Genomic DNA, 15,753 nt, shown 5'->3' with positions numbered 1-15,753 from the left:
AAAGAAAGAAAGAAAGAAAGAAAGAAAGAAAGAAAGAAGGTTCAGAGGGTAAAGATCCCTGCTACCCAGCCTGATGACCTGAGTTTGAGTCCTGTAGAAGGAGAGAAATTGATTCACAAAAGTTATTCTCTGACTTCTACATACACACCATGGCATAAATGTGTACGTGTGTGTAAGCATGCATGTGCATATATGCGTGCACACACACGTGCACACACACAAATAAGTAAATAAATAAATATAGTTAAAAGATAATTTAAGGACTGGAGAGATGGCTTGGGATTAAGAGCACTGACTACTCTTCCAGAGGTCCTGCGTTCAATTCCCAGCAACCACATGGTGGTTCACAACCATCTGTAATGAGATCTGGTGCCCTCTTCTGGCAAGTAGGCATACAGGCCACATTGTACACATAATAAATAAATGAATCTTTTTTTAAAAAAAAAATATTATTTAAAAAAGAAAAGAGGAAGGGAGAGACTCATCTTTCTGCAGTAGTGCTTTACACACAGTCAGACTGTATTGCTACACACACACATAGCACACAAGTCACACGTACCTGCTTGCACACACAGCACGTGTGCTTTACATACGGACAGACTGTATTGATACACACACACACAGCACACAAGTCACACGTACCTGCTTGCACACACAGCACGTGTGCTTTACATATAGACAGACTGTATTGATACACACACATAGCACACAAATCACACGTACCTGCTTGCACACACAGCACATGTGCTTTACATACAGACAGACTATTGATACACACACACTTACATAGCACACAGGTCACATGTACCTGCTTGCACACACAGCGCATGCTTGCACATGCTCACACTCACAGATGCTGGTATTCTTACACAGTGTCCTATATGTGCTGCTTTTTCCCCTTGACTTGCAGCTGAGCTCCTTCTAGATCAATATGTATCTTCTTATCTTTATGTCATTAAACAGCATTAAGTAATTTATCTTCCAGGCACCTGTTTACGCCTGTCACTCAGTTGACATGACCTGTTACGTGTTGACATAATTCAGATTGTTTCCAAACTCTAACTAGAAAAGTGGTGTTTCAGGGTACAAATTCACCCCAATTTTAGCCTAGTTCAACACTAGCCAGGTCCTGCTTAGCTGCCTCAACCCAGCACAGACATCTCAGGGCGTGGTGCTGGCCCTATCTCTCTGAATCAGCCTCTTACTTGGTGCCAGGGGTTAGGTGTGGCCAGGAAGCCCAGACTGACATGCTTCCCTGGTCCCATCACAGAGTCCCTGTCCGGAGTGGCAGAGAGACAGGGGGAGTAGTTTGCAGCCAAGGCTGTGAGCATTGTGGTAATCTCACTGGCCTCTCTGCCGTTCTTCCCTGCTGACCCACCGAGAAGTGCCAGGGTGCCAGATTCACTCTCCACCATCTTACACCCCAGCTTGGGTGGCTTCCCTACCAGCTCTGAGGAGAACAGCGGAGGAATTACCCCAGCCTGTAGTCAAAGGTCAGAGGGACAGGGCACCTGCACTGTGATCTCGGGTAAAGGCGGCAGGAACAGGAGTTCAAGAGCACCCTCTGCTATGTAGCAAGTGTGAGGCCAGCCTGGGATACGTGACATCCTGCCCCCAAAAAGTGTGCGTGTGTGTGCGTGCGTGTGTGCATCAGTGTGTGTGTGCATGCGTATGTGTGTGCATGTGTGTGTGCATGTGTGCATCAGTGTGTGTGTGCATGCGTATGTGTGTGCATGTGTGTGTGCATGTGTGCATCAGTGTGTGTGTGCGTGCGTATGTGTGTGCGTGTGTGTGCGCGCGCGTGTACACACATGTGCGTGCGTGTGTGAGCGTGTAAGTAGGTAGCTCAGCATTTATGTGCTGCTCTTGCAGAAGATCAGAGTTTAGTTCCCATGACTCTTGTTAGGCAGCTCAGAACTGCCTGTAATTCCAGCTCCAGGGGTCCATCACCCTCTTTTTGCCTTGATAGGTACCTTCACACATGTGTACATACCCACACACACATATTTTCAAATAAAAGTAAATATTTTTAAAAGATGTTATATTTTTGATTATGTCTATTTTTCATGATTAAAGTTTTAAGAGAGAGAGAGAGCTCTGCTCATGCCTGTGAGACCCATGGATCCCTGGGATAGCACAGCCAGGCAGGGCTCAGGGCTTAGATTCTGGAGTGTTCGTCATGTAAGTGGAGTGACCAAGCCTCTAGGGCAGAGGGAAACCTAAGGGAGCCAGACAGGGCCATGACCTCAGCCTCTTTCACAGCTCCCTACAGTCTGCTGTGTCCCTGGAGGAGGGGGTACTGTCCTCTGCTCCCAGGCATAGAGCAGGCTTACTCTCCCTGTCGTTCCTCTTCACCAGCTTCTGCCTACACATGCTGACCCTTACCCAGCTCCGTGAACCCATTTGCTCTGAAGGTCAGAGTTGAATCCTGCATGGTCAGATAGTCTTCTAGTTGGGGTCTAGTGATCGGAGGTGGGACTCTGGGAAGATCTCACAGGTGACCAGAGCCAGGCTTGCCTGGGCCTATGTTCTGAGAGGCCTTCTTGAGGTCTGTGTCAACTAGCCAAACTCCACCAGAGATCTCAATTGGGTCTCAAATGCTGCAAGGGTATCAAAGCCTTTCTCCCACGGTGTGCACGGGAACACTACGTTAGGGAAGGGAATTTCCTTGCTAGGTACCATCTGCAGCACTTAGGATGCTCCCATTGTGTGTGAACACAACTGTGTGTATAGACCCATAGGGTGGAGGGTTAGTGTGAAGCCATGAGAAGCCACACAGAGGATTTTGAGCATATTGTGAAAGATGGGTGCGCAGGGGCATTTGCAAGATATCTGTGCAAGTTCACCACGGGTGTGTCTAGGTCTGGCAAGGGGTCAGTCGCAGGACTCAGAGCAGAAAACCACAAGCACTGTTGGATGGGGCAAAACTTCTTACTCCGATCCCTAACTCATTATTAAGTGCCTAGCTCTTTACAGACGCTCCCTGCACCTCCCCCGCTCCAGGCTGCAGCAGCGCAGGCGCCAAGTCGAGCCGGAGCTCGGAGCGGAGGGCGGGCAGCCGCGCTGTGCTCCGGGCCGGGGTCCCGAGGGAGCAGGTGAGCGACCCGCATCGCGCGGCCCCCACGGCCCTAGGCAAACACGCCGCCCAGCCGCGCTGCGCCAGCGCCCCCGCCTTCCCTGCTGGCAGTGCTGCCTTGCCACTGCTGGCATCCCCCTCCTCCCTCTGCCTGGCATCCCTTCTCTTCCCTGCCTGGCATCCCTCCTTCTACTCCCTGGCATCCCTCCTCCCCTTTGCCTGGCATCCCTTTTCCTCCTGCCTGGCATTCCTTTCCCTCTCTCTGCCTGGCATTCCTTTCCCTCCCTCTACCTGGCATCCCTCCTCCCTCTTCCTGGCATCCCTCCTCCCCACCTGGCATCCTTCCCTTTGCCTGGCATCCCCTTCCTCTACCCACCTGTCATTTCCCTGCTTTCCCTTGCTTGGCATCTTCCCTTTACCTGGCCAGTCCCCTCCTCCCTATCTGGCATCCCCCTTCTTCCTTGCTGTCATCGTCCCTCTTTCCTGGTGTTGCCCACCCTGTGCCTGGCACTCTCACTGACCTAGAACCTCTGTCTCTTACCCCTTCTAGCCGACTCCATTCAGCCCCACCTCTGATACCTCATCCCTACCTAGCACCCTCTCTTCTCACCCCTACTTTGAACCTTCCCACCCTCCTTCCACCTGCATCCCCTCCCCCTGCCCTTGTCTGGCACCCTACTGCCTGGCACCTTCCCTTCCCTGTCTGGCACCACCCTCCTTCCCACTGCCTGGCACCTCCCTCTTGCCTAGCACTTTCTCCACCTGCTCCTCCTGGCAGCCTTCTCCCACTTGCCCTATCTGGCATCCTCTCCCTCCTTCCCTACCTGGCACTTTCCTTCCTGCCCACTGCCTGGCATCTTCACAGACTCCACTTGCTACCCTCCTCCATGGACAGTCCTCTCCCATTCAAGTTATCTCTCTGTCCTCATGGCCTGCGGACTCCCGTCCCCGGCTTCAGACTTTAGCCTCTTTCCTGTTCACGCACATCTACCTCAGATCCTCTTGGCTCTCTAGTCACAAGCCCCACATCCCACCTCGGCATCCTCAGCTGGGTCCCACTCCATCTTCCACGCTTGGCCAGTGAATCTCTGCCCATAGGCTCTGCATGTTCCTGGACCGGATCACTCTCAAACCTGTCCTCCCATCCCACCCCACGGCACTGTATGCTCTTGCTCCAAGCCTGAGGCCTTTCTGCTCTTCCCAGGAGGGAAAGGCCACTGGACCTGGGGTGAACCCAGAAAGCAGTGCGTACAGGAGAGCCAGGAGCCATTGTTGGTTTTGTGCAGGTGACCACCTACCTGCCCATCAGGGGCTGCCTTTGATGCTAGGTGTAATCCTGATCAGAAGGTCTCTTTTAGTCTCAAAGCTCCATTCACACCCCTAAGACCTGGTGGGGACAGGTCCCCGCCTGGGGTCAGCTCAAGGCTGAAGTTCTCTGTTCTGGGCCCTCATCCATCTACATCAGGTACACACGGTTCCTACTTATGCTCTTCCTTGAGTTCCCTGGCCTCGGGTTGGCTTGTGCTGGCCCCAGGATGTGGCCCCTTCTGCACAATTTCCCAGATTCTTCCTCAGACCGCCTGACCTCCTTTGAAAGGAGGCCTGGAACCTAGCCTCCCTCCAAAGCCCTTTGGAGCCTGCCCTAGGGGTTTGGGGCCCAAGCCACGCCTCCCACAGCCCTCTCCTTTCAGATCCTCCTCAGCATGGCCCTTGGTGCTACAGGCGTGGCAGGCTCTGGGCCGGGGCACCAAAGGGGCACTGGATGACTGCCCAGTTGCAGGACCCTGCCATCTATGACTCCAGGTCTTCAGCACCTACCCACCGTGGTACAGGTAGGTGCTTCCTTCTCTGCCAGCCTAGGAGCAGGAGCTTTGGCCAAAGTCTGCCAGCTCTGGGCTCTGACCATGCCTTGCTCCCCACCCCCAGCCGTCTTCCCACCTCCCCACTGGTCCCTAGTGTCCGCACAGACCTCTATGCATCCCTCCCAGCTTGGGGCACTCTCCTGAACCTGATGACACCTGTCATTTAGTGCCTTCCGCCACACCTGTGCTACCTCTTATAAGTGTCCCCTCATCTCCCTAGGAGTCCCTAGGCCCTGCCTCTCAAAGCCACTCTGACCCAGGAACAAGTTAATCTGAAGCCAAGCTCATATGAAAAGGGTTTATGGATCTGATTTCTTCTGACTCCTCACTATTCTCAGACCCCTGGATGCATGACATCTCTCTGGTCACACAAATGCCTCCCGGTGATCCCATGCCTCCCTCTCCCTGATGATCCCTATTGTCTGGGAAGACTCTGCAGCTCCCCGACACATCTTTGGCCCAGCAAGCTACACCAGGCTAAGCAGACTTCTCAGAGCCCCACAGAGGCCCCAGACGGGGTTGTTGACAGGGAAAGGGGTGCTGGTGGCTCTTCTGCGCCTCCATGCGGGCTTCAAGCTTGGATGTACTGTCTTGCTGCTACACGGGAGCTGGACCCTCCTTCCCCTAGAAGAGGAACGTGGCTTTGGGCAGTCCCACACCAGTTCCAGCTTGTCTAGAGGGACATGCTGGGGGTAGGAGAGAAAGGCCACTTTTCAAGAACCTTGCTGGATATGGGAAAGGGCTGAAAGAAGTGCCCTAGGTGGTGTGGGCCTCTGAGGAGGGGGACCTCAGGAGAGCCCTGAATGGATGCAGCTTGAAGTAGCTCTTGAAAGATAGTGCTTCAGAAGGCCTCACACTGGGAGCATATGTGGGCAGTGAGGTCTCTCTCAGCCCCTACTCCCTCGGGGTGGAGTAAGAGGAAGCCCTGGACCAGTTGCTCTTCCTACCATCTACCTCCAACACACACACACACACACACACACACACACACACACCTGGGCTCAGCTCAGGGGAAAATGGTCTAGGGCATTGCCTGCTAAGTAAGTCCAGCCTGCCTCAGAGTGGAAGAGACACATGGTAGCTATGAACAACTCACCTGGTACCCATAGCCCTGAAATGGGTATGCGTGGTCTGGGCATGCCCACTCCCACACTGGGAGTCTCAGACATCAGCTACCCTTTGGAAAGTCAGGACTCCTACCTCCTTCCTTATAGCCTCGCCAGCACCTCTGGTGACAAGGGACCTCCTCCTAAGTCTGTGAGGACTGCAAATGGGTTTGCAGGTGGATCCCGCAGCCCTGTCCTGGAGCAAACTCAGACTCTACATCCAAAAGTTCTAGTTAGTCAGAGGAGACTGCACTGAAGGTTGGGGGTGGGGAGGACACTGCTGAGGTCTTTGGCAGGTACACAGAAGCTGTCCCTCCTGTGATAAGCTTCATTAAGCGCAGCTCATTTGGGGTGTACTGAATTAAGCCTCCAGGGCCTCTCAGCAGCCACAGGTGGTTACCTGGAGGACACAGTCTCACTGTAGGGCTGAGCAGTGGAGGGAGAAGGAAGACGAGAGGACTGGGGCTTGGGGCAGTGATAACTGGACCCTGGGTCACTAGATGATTCCTGGGGAGCCAAAAGCCCCAGCACACTCACCCCCACCTCCACCTGCCAGAGATGAGTTAGCAAAGTATGGGGCGTGTTTGATATTTGGTTTGAGAGTCACATGAATATGAAACCAACCCTTATGTGTCTTGGCAGACTTTTGCTGGCCAGGGCACGGGTACAGGCATTTGGATGTTCACAAGCCCCTCTGTGTCTCATTGGTGGGCTATACAGTGGATGGGTATGCAGCTGCTGCAGGACGCTGGCCCCCAAGAACTTGGTGTGGCATTGCAAGTGTTAGTGAGATTTAAGTGGCAAAGGCAATGAGTTGAAGGTGTCACTGGGATGTGGGCTCAGGGCTTTGGTAGGATTCTGAAGTCTCAGGAATAAACACAGGAGCTAACCTGAGACTCCTGTTTGCCTGCTGCTGGTAGACACTAAGCCTAGAAACATCTTCTAGGGACTGTGGCTCTTGTCCCCAATACCCTTTGGTGGTGAGTGATGTGGGAACCCTGGGAAACTCACAAGGGACCTCGTGGGAGAACTGCTGCTCACTTGAGCTGTGTTACCATTTGGGATGATGCACACTCTGTTCCCTTCTTTCCCAGCTGTGAAACCAGTTTCCTTGTGCCCTAGACTTACTTCTGGGGAATTTGAGAATGTGCCTCCCGAGCATGGTTCTGCACATGCCCTTTACCGGAATTTACAAACTTGGATCGACTCCCATTCGCACCATTTCTCCAGACTCAAGAACATTCTGGGGCCCGGAGGGAGGAACAGTGTGCTCCCAGCGAGGGTAGAGAAGCAGAGAGAAGGTGCCACAGGCAGATGTACTTTCGCTCTCCTGTGTTCCAGTCGGGACCTTGCAAAGTCGGTGATGCAGGGAAAATTGGGACTGAGGGTGAATGGAGAGGGAAAGGTGAAGCTAGTGTAAGCACCAGCCCTGGGGTCTGTGAACCTGCTCACCTTTCCTTAAGCTGAAACCCAACGATTTGATCAAGTTCACTGTTATTCTGGCCTGTCTCTTGTTGGGTTATATAATGGATATAGTCTAACAAAGCTGAGCAGTCTTCAACAGTGTCCTCGCAGTTTCCCCGGGCTGGGGTATGGACTGGGTGTCGTGCTCTCTGGCCATATAGATCTTTACACAGCATGCCTAACCCAAAGATACAAGTTAGGGTGACTGAGGGCTAGAGAGATGGCTCAGAGGGTAACACTTGTTGCTTTTGCAGAGGACCCAGGTTCGGTTCTGGGACTCCAGTTCTAAGAGATCCACTGCCTTCTTCTGACCTCCACCTGCACTAGGCATGCATGTATATACATACATACATATACATACATGCATGGAGGCAAACACTGTGTACAACATTAGAATCAAATCATTTGTTTCAATTTAGAGCAACTAGCAGAAGAGGTTGCTACTTTCAAGAAGTAATTCTTATGCTAATAGTTGTGAGTATATATTAATATTGTGATACAATGTATCTGATACACATTGTGCAGAGGAAGGTTAGTCTAAAGCTGGCTCCAGAGTCACAGCCTCCTGGTTGGGGTGGGACAGTCTTATAGAGGATAAAGGATGTCAAGTGTCTAGCAGATAAGTTGAGGCACAAGGAGGACCAGGCAGTCACACTCCTTCCCTATAGAACCCAAACGGTCTAAGACCCAGAGTCCAGGGACTCACTAACTGGGAGAAGCTAGACAAATGGAGGAGGCTGGGCGAGTGTGGAAGGCCGCCTTTCCCTGATTGAGGCTCAGGTCCCTGGAGCATGGAAACAGGAGCAAATGACCTGTCCTCTATGGGGTCCTCAAAAGAGCAGGGCTGGCCGCAGGGAAAGCTGCCCTGATATCCCCCTGATGACCTCGTCAGTGAGCCTTATGCCCTCCTTATCAGACAGGGAAGGAGGTGAAGGGAAGGGTGGACTTGTTAATCCAGGGTCATCTCCTGAGGAGCAGAATGGAAATTCCCTTGTATATCAGTGATATCAGTGTTCAAGTCCAGACCTGGGAATGACCTTTGCCACACCATCCCCTTCCTTATCTGTCCTTCAGGACAGTCACTGTGCTCTTTTATTGGCTTCATTTTTTTTAGATTTATTTATTTTTATGTGTATGAGTGTTTAGCTTGTATGTATGTATGTATGTATGCATGTATATGAGTATGTGCACCCTGTGCATGCCTGGTACACACAGAGACCAGAGTTCATTGGAGCCCCAGGAACTGGAGTTATAGATGGTTGTGAACCACCATGTGGACACTGTGAACCCCAATCTTCCGCAAGAGCAAGAGTGGTAACTGCCAAGCCGTCTCTCTAGTCCCTTTTACTGGCTTCTATTTTCCACTTATCTCCCCACTCCATCTTCTGTCTTCCCCTTGAGACAGGGTCTCATACAAACTGGATGACCTCATATTTACACTCCTTGCTATTCCTTCAGCCTCCGTGGCCTTCCTCGATCCCCTGCCCTGGCCAGTTGCGTTCAGTCACGTGTCACTCCGAGAGAGACTTACTCCCATCCCTGATTAGAAGTGAGGTCCCACTAAAGTCTCACAACACCTGCTGAAATTTAGATATGATCTCCAGTGCACATTTGCCGTGGTTTTTTTCTCCTCCAGTTTCCCCTTGGAACCCACCCTTTATCACCATCCTGGTCTCACCCAGACTCTTCTGAAGAAAACCCAAAGGCTGGGGGTGCGGCTCAGCGCAGAGCTCGCCTTAGCTTGGGTGCTTTCCTGCATAGTAGGGAAAGTATCCCTGGCATGAGGAGCGGAAGAGTGGGATGGTGGCGGGTGAAGCCGAGGAGCCTTTAGTTGGGACTGAGGTCCCTCTGGGTACAGCTGGCCTCACAGTGGCTCTGCCACCCCACTGCCCACTCATGTGCTCTTGTCCCTAACAACTGGCCTCTCCTGCAGCTCCCCTGTCAGATTGGCTCTCCACAGTCAGGCTATGTCCAAGTGTTGCTATGGGGATGGGAGAGCTTCCCTCCCTCTGACTGGCCTGGACCTCCAGGATTGCAGAGACCGATCTTTTCTGCTCCCAATCCCTGTTGAGGCTGCTGTTTGACACACCCTGTCTCCTCTGAGGAACAATTGGTTATGGCCTTCTGGAGAGGCCCCTGAGGGGCTGGACAGACTTGTGGTAGGAGACTAGTGGCTATCTCCTGAGCTGGGAATGGTGATGCATGCCTTCAGGCCATACTCTGGGAGCTGAGGCAGGAGGATTGTCTTGAGTGCAGGCTAGGAGGTACTACATAGTTACACACACACACACACACACACATGGCGGGGGGGGGCAGGCATTAGTTCTCCAAATGTGATTGTCCTGTCTGCAGAACTGATCACAAAGCCTTCCTTTCTGTAAAGAACCAATGCATATAAGTGCAGAATGCTCTGCATGAAGCTAGAGCACCCCAGTAATCACGTGACTGAGAATAAATATTCAGCCCTGCCATCTGCAGGTGTCATCTGTAAGCCCTGGAGCACCAGCTCCCTTGGCTGCAGGTCCATGGTCTCTTCACTGCACCACTGCTCAGCTTCCCTCCTGTGCTACACCCTGAACTCACGCAGGGATTGATCTTAGCTTAGTCCATCTTTATAACCAACACCTCCCGTTCTATTCGGTCTGCATGTTGCAGAGGACTCCCTTATTGCCTTCCACAGAGGTTTTCTTTGTCGTATTTGTGCTCCTAGGAATTGGAGCTGTGGCCTTGAGCATACAGCAGACAAGCGCTCCACCACAGAGTCACATCCCTAGTCCCCAAGTAATTTTTCTTCTAACTTACTCCAGTCTTGCAGGGAACATCACTGTGGTTTTTTGGCTCTCTCTTGCCTCAGTGTCCCCTCTTTCCCATGCCCTATTAGGACTCCTAATTCAGAAGAAAATGCCTAGATGCCCTTTTTGAACCAGGGTTTTGTGTCACCTAAGCTGGCCTCAACTTGATGTGTAGCTGAGGATCTGCTGGCCTCCACCTCCCAAATGCTGGTATTACAGTCACACTTCACGCAGTTCTCAGTTTGAAACCAGAGCCTTGTGCTTGCTGGGCAAGCACTCTACCAACTATGTTAAAGTCCCAGGCACCTGAGACAACTGAAGGTGGCCCCTTTAGGGGGACGGTGGCCCAGCTTTTGAGAGATACCCCCGCCCTTGCCTGCTTCCTTCAGACCCTGGGAGCAGGGCACCCAGGCACCTGCAAGAACTCGGAGAGCTAACAGGTGGGTGGGCAGCTTGAGTGGGTGCTTGACTTTCTTGCTGGCTTTAAAATTATTTCCTAGTTTAATTGAGTCTCAAAACACTATGGTGTAAATGTGGTTAGAACTGCCGTCGCTTCTAAGACAATTACACCGAGGCACAGAAATCTAAGTCATTTTCCCAGTGACCAGGACAAGAGTCCCAACTAGGGTGTTTCCACCACATCCGGCCCTCAGAGTCATGCTGCGCCCAAACCCTGCTGGTCCTCAAAAGGACAAACAGCCACCCTTTGTACAGCCCCTCTCCACCCCAGCCCTCCCCCTTTTACAGCCTTGAGGCTCAAGGTCAAAGTTATCATTTATCATCTCGCACAAAGCCCACGCCACTCTCTTATATCATAGCTGGGCCCCTAGGGCATTTGGGTTGCAACTCCCAAAATAAGGACCGGGGAGGCATATGGAGAGTTGAGAATATGTCCCTTGAGAGCAACCAGCCTCTCTGGGAGGGGCAGCTCTTCCTTGACTCCCTCTGGTTGCTTCCACAGGGATTGGTTGACTTTGGGGATCAGGTCGCTAAGTTTCTAAGAGAGTCTAGAGACCTAACTGTTCCCATGGAATTTCTCAAATTTTAGGGGTGGCATCAAATAGAAGTGTTTAGGACACAGTGTGAGATCTGGAGAGATGGCTCATCAGTTTAGAGTTCTTGCTACTCCATCGTGAGGACCTGACTCAGATCCCAGTACTCACATAACAAGCCAGGCATCCATGAGCTGCAGTCCCAACTCTGAGAGACAAAGACAGGAGGATCACTGGGACTGGCTAGCTTCCAACCTAGCCAAGAAAAATTGAGTCCCGGGTTCAGGGAGAGACCTTGCCTCAAAGGAATAGGTAGAGATAGAGGACTCCTGATGCCCCCTTCTGATCTCTGCGTACATGCCTGCACACATATACACACACATTCACACAAATAAGATGCACATGCATGCATGCATGCATACATACGTAAATACAAAAATAAATATTTTTTGAAAGACATTGTGTGGCCAGAGCAACACACAACCCTCCTCGTCTGCCACCTGTCTTCTCTCCCTCAGCCCTGTCTCAGAGGCAGCTATGAGACCTCCACCCAGAAATGCATGTCCATTTGGAGGTAGGTGACGAAGCATCTCTCAGTATATTTAGGAAGGCTGGATGAACGCAATGGTGTGCTGGCAGCTATGCCACCACTGGCCCTAAACAGGGAAGGGGGTTGGTGAGCCTGCTCTGTGTCCTTTGCTGGTTACAGTGGCATAAGGAGCTGAGACAAGACTCAAGCATGGCATTGGCTGGATGTTGCTATTATCAATGTATTGAAAGAATTAAGATGATCGGGCACAGTGGCACACACCTATAATTCTATTTGGAGAGGCTAAAGCAGGAAGATCAAGAGTTCAAGACTAACCCCCAGTGCTCTGGAGGCACAGGCATGCAGATCTCTGTTAGCTGTTAGTTCCAGGCTAACCTGGTCTACATAGTGAGTCCCAGGCTAGGGCTACACAGGGTGACCCTGTCTAAAAAGGAAGGAAGGAAGGAAGGAAGGAAGGAAGGAAGGAAGGAAGGAAGGAAGGAAGGAAGGAAAAGAAAAGAAAGAATTCAAGGTTAGTCTGGACTCAAAATAAGACCCTGTTTAAATCACATGTTTATATTAAAAAAAAAATAATTGAAAATGAAGCCCAGTAGGCATAGAGAAGTCTATAAAGAGGCTTTCTCCAACTTCTGTCCCTTTTTAATACTAAGTATAGAGAGTTAGATGAGCAAAGATTTGGATGAAGATGGATGGCCACATCCCTAGACTTCTGCATGTCACACCGATGGTGACTGTTAGCTATCAGTCCTGGAACCCAGAGGCTCCCAGCAAGTAGAGCAACGAGCTGATTCTCCCAGATACACACTGGCAGGATTAACCATTGTTTCTATCTCTGAGTATGAGGGGCTGCTTCACAAGCATGGAGTGGATGTGTGTTTGGGCACAATGGAAGGAGAAAAGGTGTGAAGTTTCAAGGCACATGGGGTTATGGGATACGTGAGTACCAAGCATGACCCTGTGACCTGAAGACAATGTTCTCGTACCATCTCCTGCTCTTATGCTGTTCACACTACCCAGGCAAGGTGGTAGTATACCCATTTTCACATGGAGGAAATGGAGGCTCCACACATCTGTGTAATACTCAGATTCAGTATGTATGTTGAGGCTGGCATGGGATGCGCTACTAGAATGCACGTGTCTAAAGTGTCACATTCAATGCCTTTCAGAGAACTGGCCCTGTTCTCAGGTTCCAGGTCAGGGTCACAAATGGCCTGGCGGTATGTCTTAGGGCGTGCCACAGGCGTGCCAAAGGACGATATGCGTGAACTAGTATGCCACGGCTGCTGGGTCTGCACCAGACGGGCAACCTGAGCAACAGACGTGGCCGCAGACCACTTCTCCCTTTGCCTCTTCACGCCCTTCTGTGTCCATTGTCCTGAGCCTGTTTCCCTTTCCTCTAGCACACTGGTCACAGTGGGTCAGGGGCTCTCCTGTGACCTGTGGTCTCTTTCTTTCTTTTAAATTATTTTAGTTTATTTACATCGATGTTTTAGCAGCATGTATGTCTGTGTGAGGGTGTTAGGTCTCCTGGAACTGGAGTTACAGACAGGTGTGAGCTGCCATGAGAATTGAGCCCAGATCCTCTGGGAGAGCAACCAGCACTCTTCACTGCTGCATCATCTCTTCAGCCCCATTGAGTCTCTTTCAAAGTTCACATTCTGATGTACTGGACATGTCCAGAATTAGGGGTCCACCATTCAGCCCACACAGGGGCGGGAACTGCAATAGCTGCCCTCAGTATGTGGGACTGTGTCTTCAGAAAGATGATCTTGAGGTGGATGGTACCTTCGGGAGGTGACTAGGGCTCAATTCTCTGGGAACCAAGGCACTGAGGGACAAGTGGACACACTGCTATTACTGAGGTGCTGGAGAATGAGCCCCTGGGGGCCTGCCTGCTCCAGGCCTCCTCGTGTGGGAGCATGCAGGACCTCACGTGACACCAGTTACTCTGGCATTCAGTGAGGTTCCTCCTGATGACCCCCAGCTCAGATACTGCAGTCAACCATGCTGCTGCCTCCAGCAGAGGAGGGGACACACCTCCATTCTTGTCACTATTTATTTGTGGCACCTCCTTGTCACAGGGGGCTGGGAGGGTTGGCTCACTTAGGGGGTGACAGTTCCATTGTACCCTGGGCACCCCCACTGTTGCCAGCCCAGGCTGTGGGCTGTCCCAGAAGATTCATTCATCCCTCACTGTCACACACCTTGGGCTTTGGGACAGGCTGCACAGGTATGCTCCTCCACCCTACCTTGTGGCCAGCACTGCTGCCGTTCTGGGGCACTGCCCCAAGGCTGGGGCTGATATCCGCTCCTCTCTATGCAGGAACCAAATTTGCCTTCAGGAGAGTGACTTCCCACCCCCAAAGAGTTGCTCACGCATGCGCAAAGGCTCTGACGTAACAGCTGCTCAATGAGTTTGAGAACTGGGCAAGGAATTTAGATTTCGTTAGTGTGATAGGAACCATTGTCAGATCTTAAAAAGGATGGACTGTGTTCCTAGTCACACCTTCTAAAATATTGATCTGGCCATGGTGTAGGAAACAGGTTAAAGAGAGTTGGGGGTGAAGAGCTGGGTCCAGGAGAGAGATGGGGGTGCACAGACCAATACTGGTAGTAGGCACATGATGCAGATGGACTTGGAGGATCAGGAAGAGACAGAAAGAACCCTGACCCTCACCCCGTAGTGGCTGTGAGGGTGGCCGAGAAGAGGACGCTAATGACAACAGGAAAACATGGGAAATGCTGGGCCCTGGTGCTGGCTTGAGACAACTGGTGAGACAGTTAGAGGGGAGGGGAGGGGACTCGAGACACAGGCACAGGGGTTCATGGGCTATGGGATGTTTGTGAGCTGCTGCAGAGGCCACTGGCAGCCAAGGTGGGGAGGGGGCTGGCCGTGTGACCCGCAGGGACACATTGCCTCTCGTCTCCAGCTCTCACCCGGGCTTGAAATCGCAGTCATAGCCTCAGCCTTGCTTGGTTTAAATGTCAGCCCCTGCCCTTGGCTATTTCATGAAACAGGGTCTCATGTAGCCCAGGCATAAAACTTGCCTTGTAACTGAGGTTAGCTTTGTACCCCTGATTTTCCTGCCTCTACCCTCTGAGGTTATTTGTTTTCTAAACTGAATGTTTGGGAGCATCTTCACTCCCTCCTCCCACTCCTATCTGCCTATAGCCAGCCTCAGGCTGCAATACAGACTGGAAGCAGAGGCAGCCTATAGGCTCAGGTGGTACAATACTTGCCTGTCAGGAACAAAGCCCCCAGATTCAAGCAACAGCACTGCATAAAACAGGTTTGATGGTGCACACCTGTAATCCCAGTACTCAGGAGGTGGAGGCAGGAAAATCAGACGTTCAAGGTCATTCTCAGCTATGTAAAGGTTTCCCAGCCTACTTGGGTTACCTGGAACAAACAAAAACAACCTAGAGGCAGGCTCCCCTCCTGACTCAGCAGATGCCTGTGTGTCCGCTGTAATTCTTCCTAGTTTAGTCTCTGGACACCTGCCATCTGTTCCCATACCATCATTCATAAGACCCTCCGCAAGATAAAGCCTAAGCCCCAAGGCGCCTCTCCCCAAAAAAGGCTATCTCTCTGTGTGCCCCAGAACCATGGCACTCTCCCACCCTCACTTACCTCATCCAGGTGGGCCTTTCTCCACATCTAGTTCATGGTTCTGCACAGAAGACCCAAGATGGCTTCTGTGCCTCACCTATCTGGGTGGAGAATCCCTGTTTCCACTGCAGAGTCTGAACGGCTCCTGGCACTAAGCCCTCCACCCCAGCTTGTCTATTCAGGGACTTCAGGGGTCCCCAGAGGCAGGGGGATGTGTTTCTCATGGCATGGACACTTACAGTGTGTAGAGTAGGGAGCTCTGAGTCCACAGGCCCAGCTTTCTTCTATAGACGCCTCTGCT

The 15,753-nt window shown here is 51.8% G+C and overlaps 1 protein-coding gene across 1 annotated transcript in view; it reads left to right on the top strand.

Moving 5' to 3' along the window:
* The first annotated feature begins 3,017 nt into the window (after nt 1–3,017).
* The window catches only part of Smarcd3 (SWI/SNF related, matrix associated, actin dependent regulator of chromatin, subfamily d, member 3), a 32,590-nt gene continuing 19,854 nt past the window's right edge, over nt 3,018–15,753 (top strand). The window contains exons 1-2 of the mRNA XM_057762129.1: nt 3,018–3,095; nt 4,768–4,908. Coding sequence (XP_057618112.1) covers nt 4,870–4,908 — 39 coding nt within the window. The 5' untranslated portion in view covers nt 3,018–3,095; nt 4,768–4,869. The remainder of the gene's footprint in view (nt 3,096–4,767; nt 4,909–15,753) is intronic.

The sequence above is a fragment of the Chionomys nivalis genome, chromosome 1, assembly GCF_950005125.1.
Source record: "Chionomys nivalis chromosome 1, mChiNiv1.1, whole genome shotgun sequence".
NCBI classification, from domain to species: Eukaryota; Metazoa; Chordata; class Mammalia; order Rodentia; family Cricetidae; genus Chionomys; species Chionomys nivalis.
The sequence above is the reverse complement of the archived record's forward strand: the minus strand, read 5'-3'. Positions and strand labels throughout refer to the sequence as shown.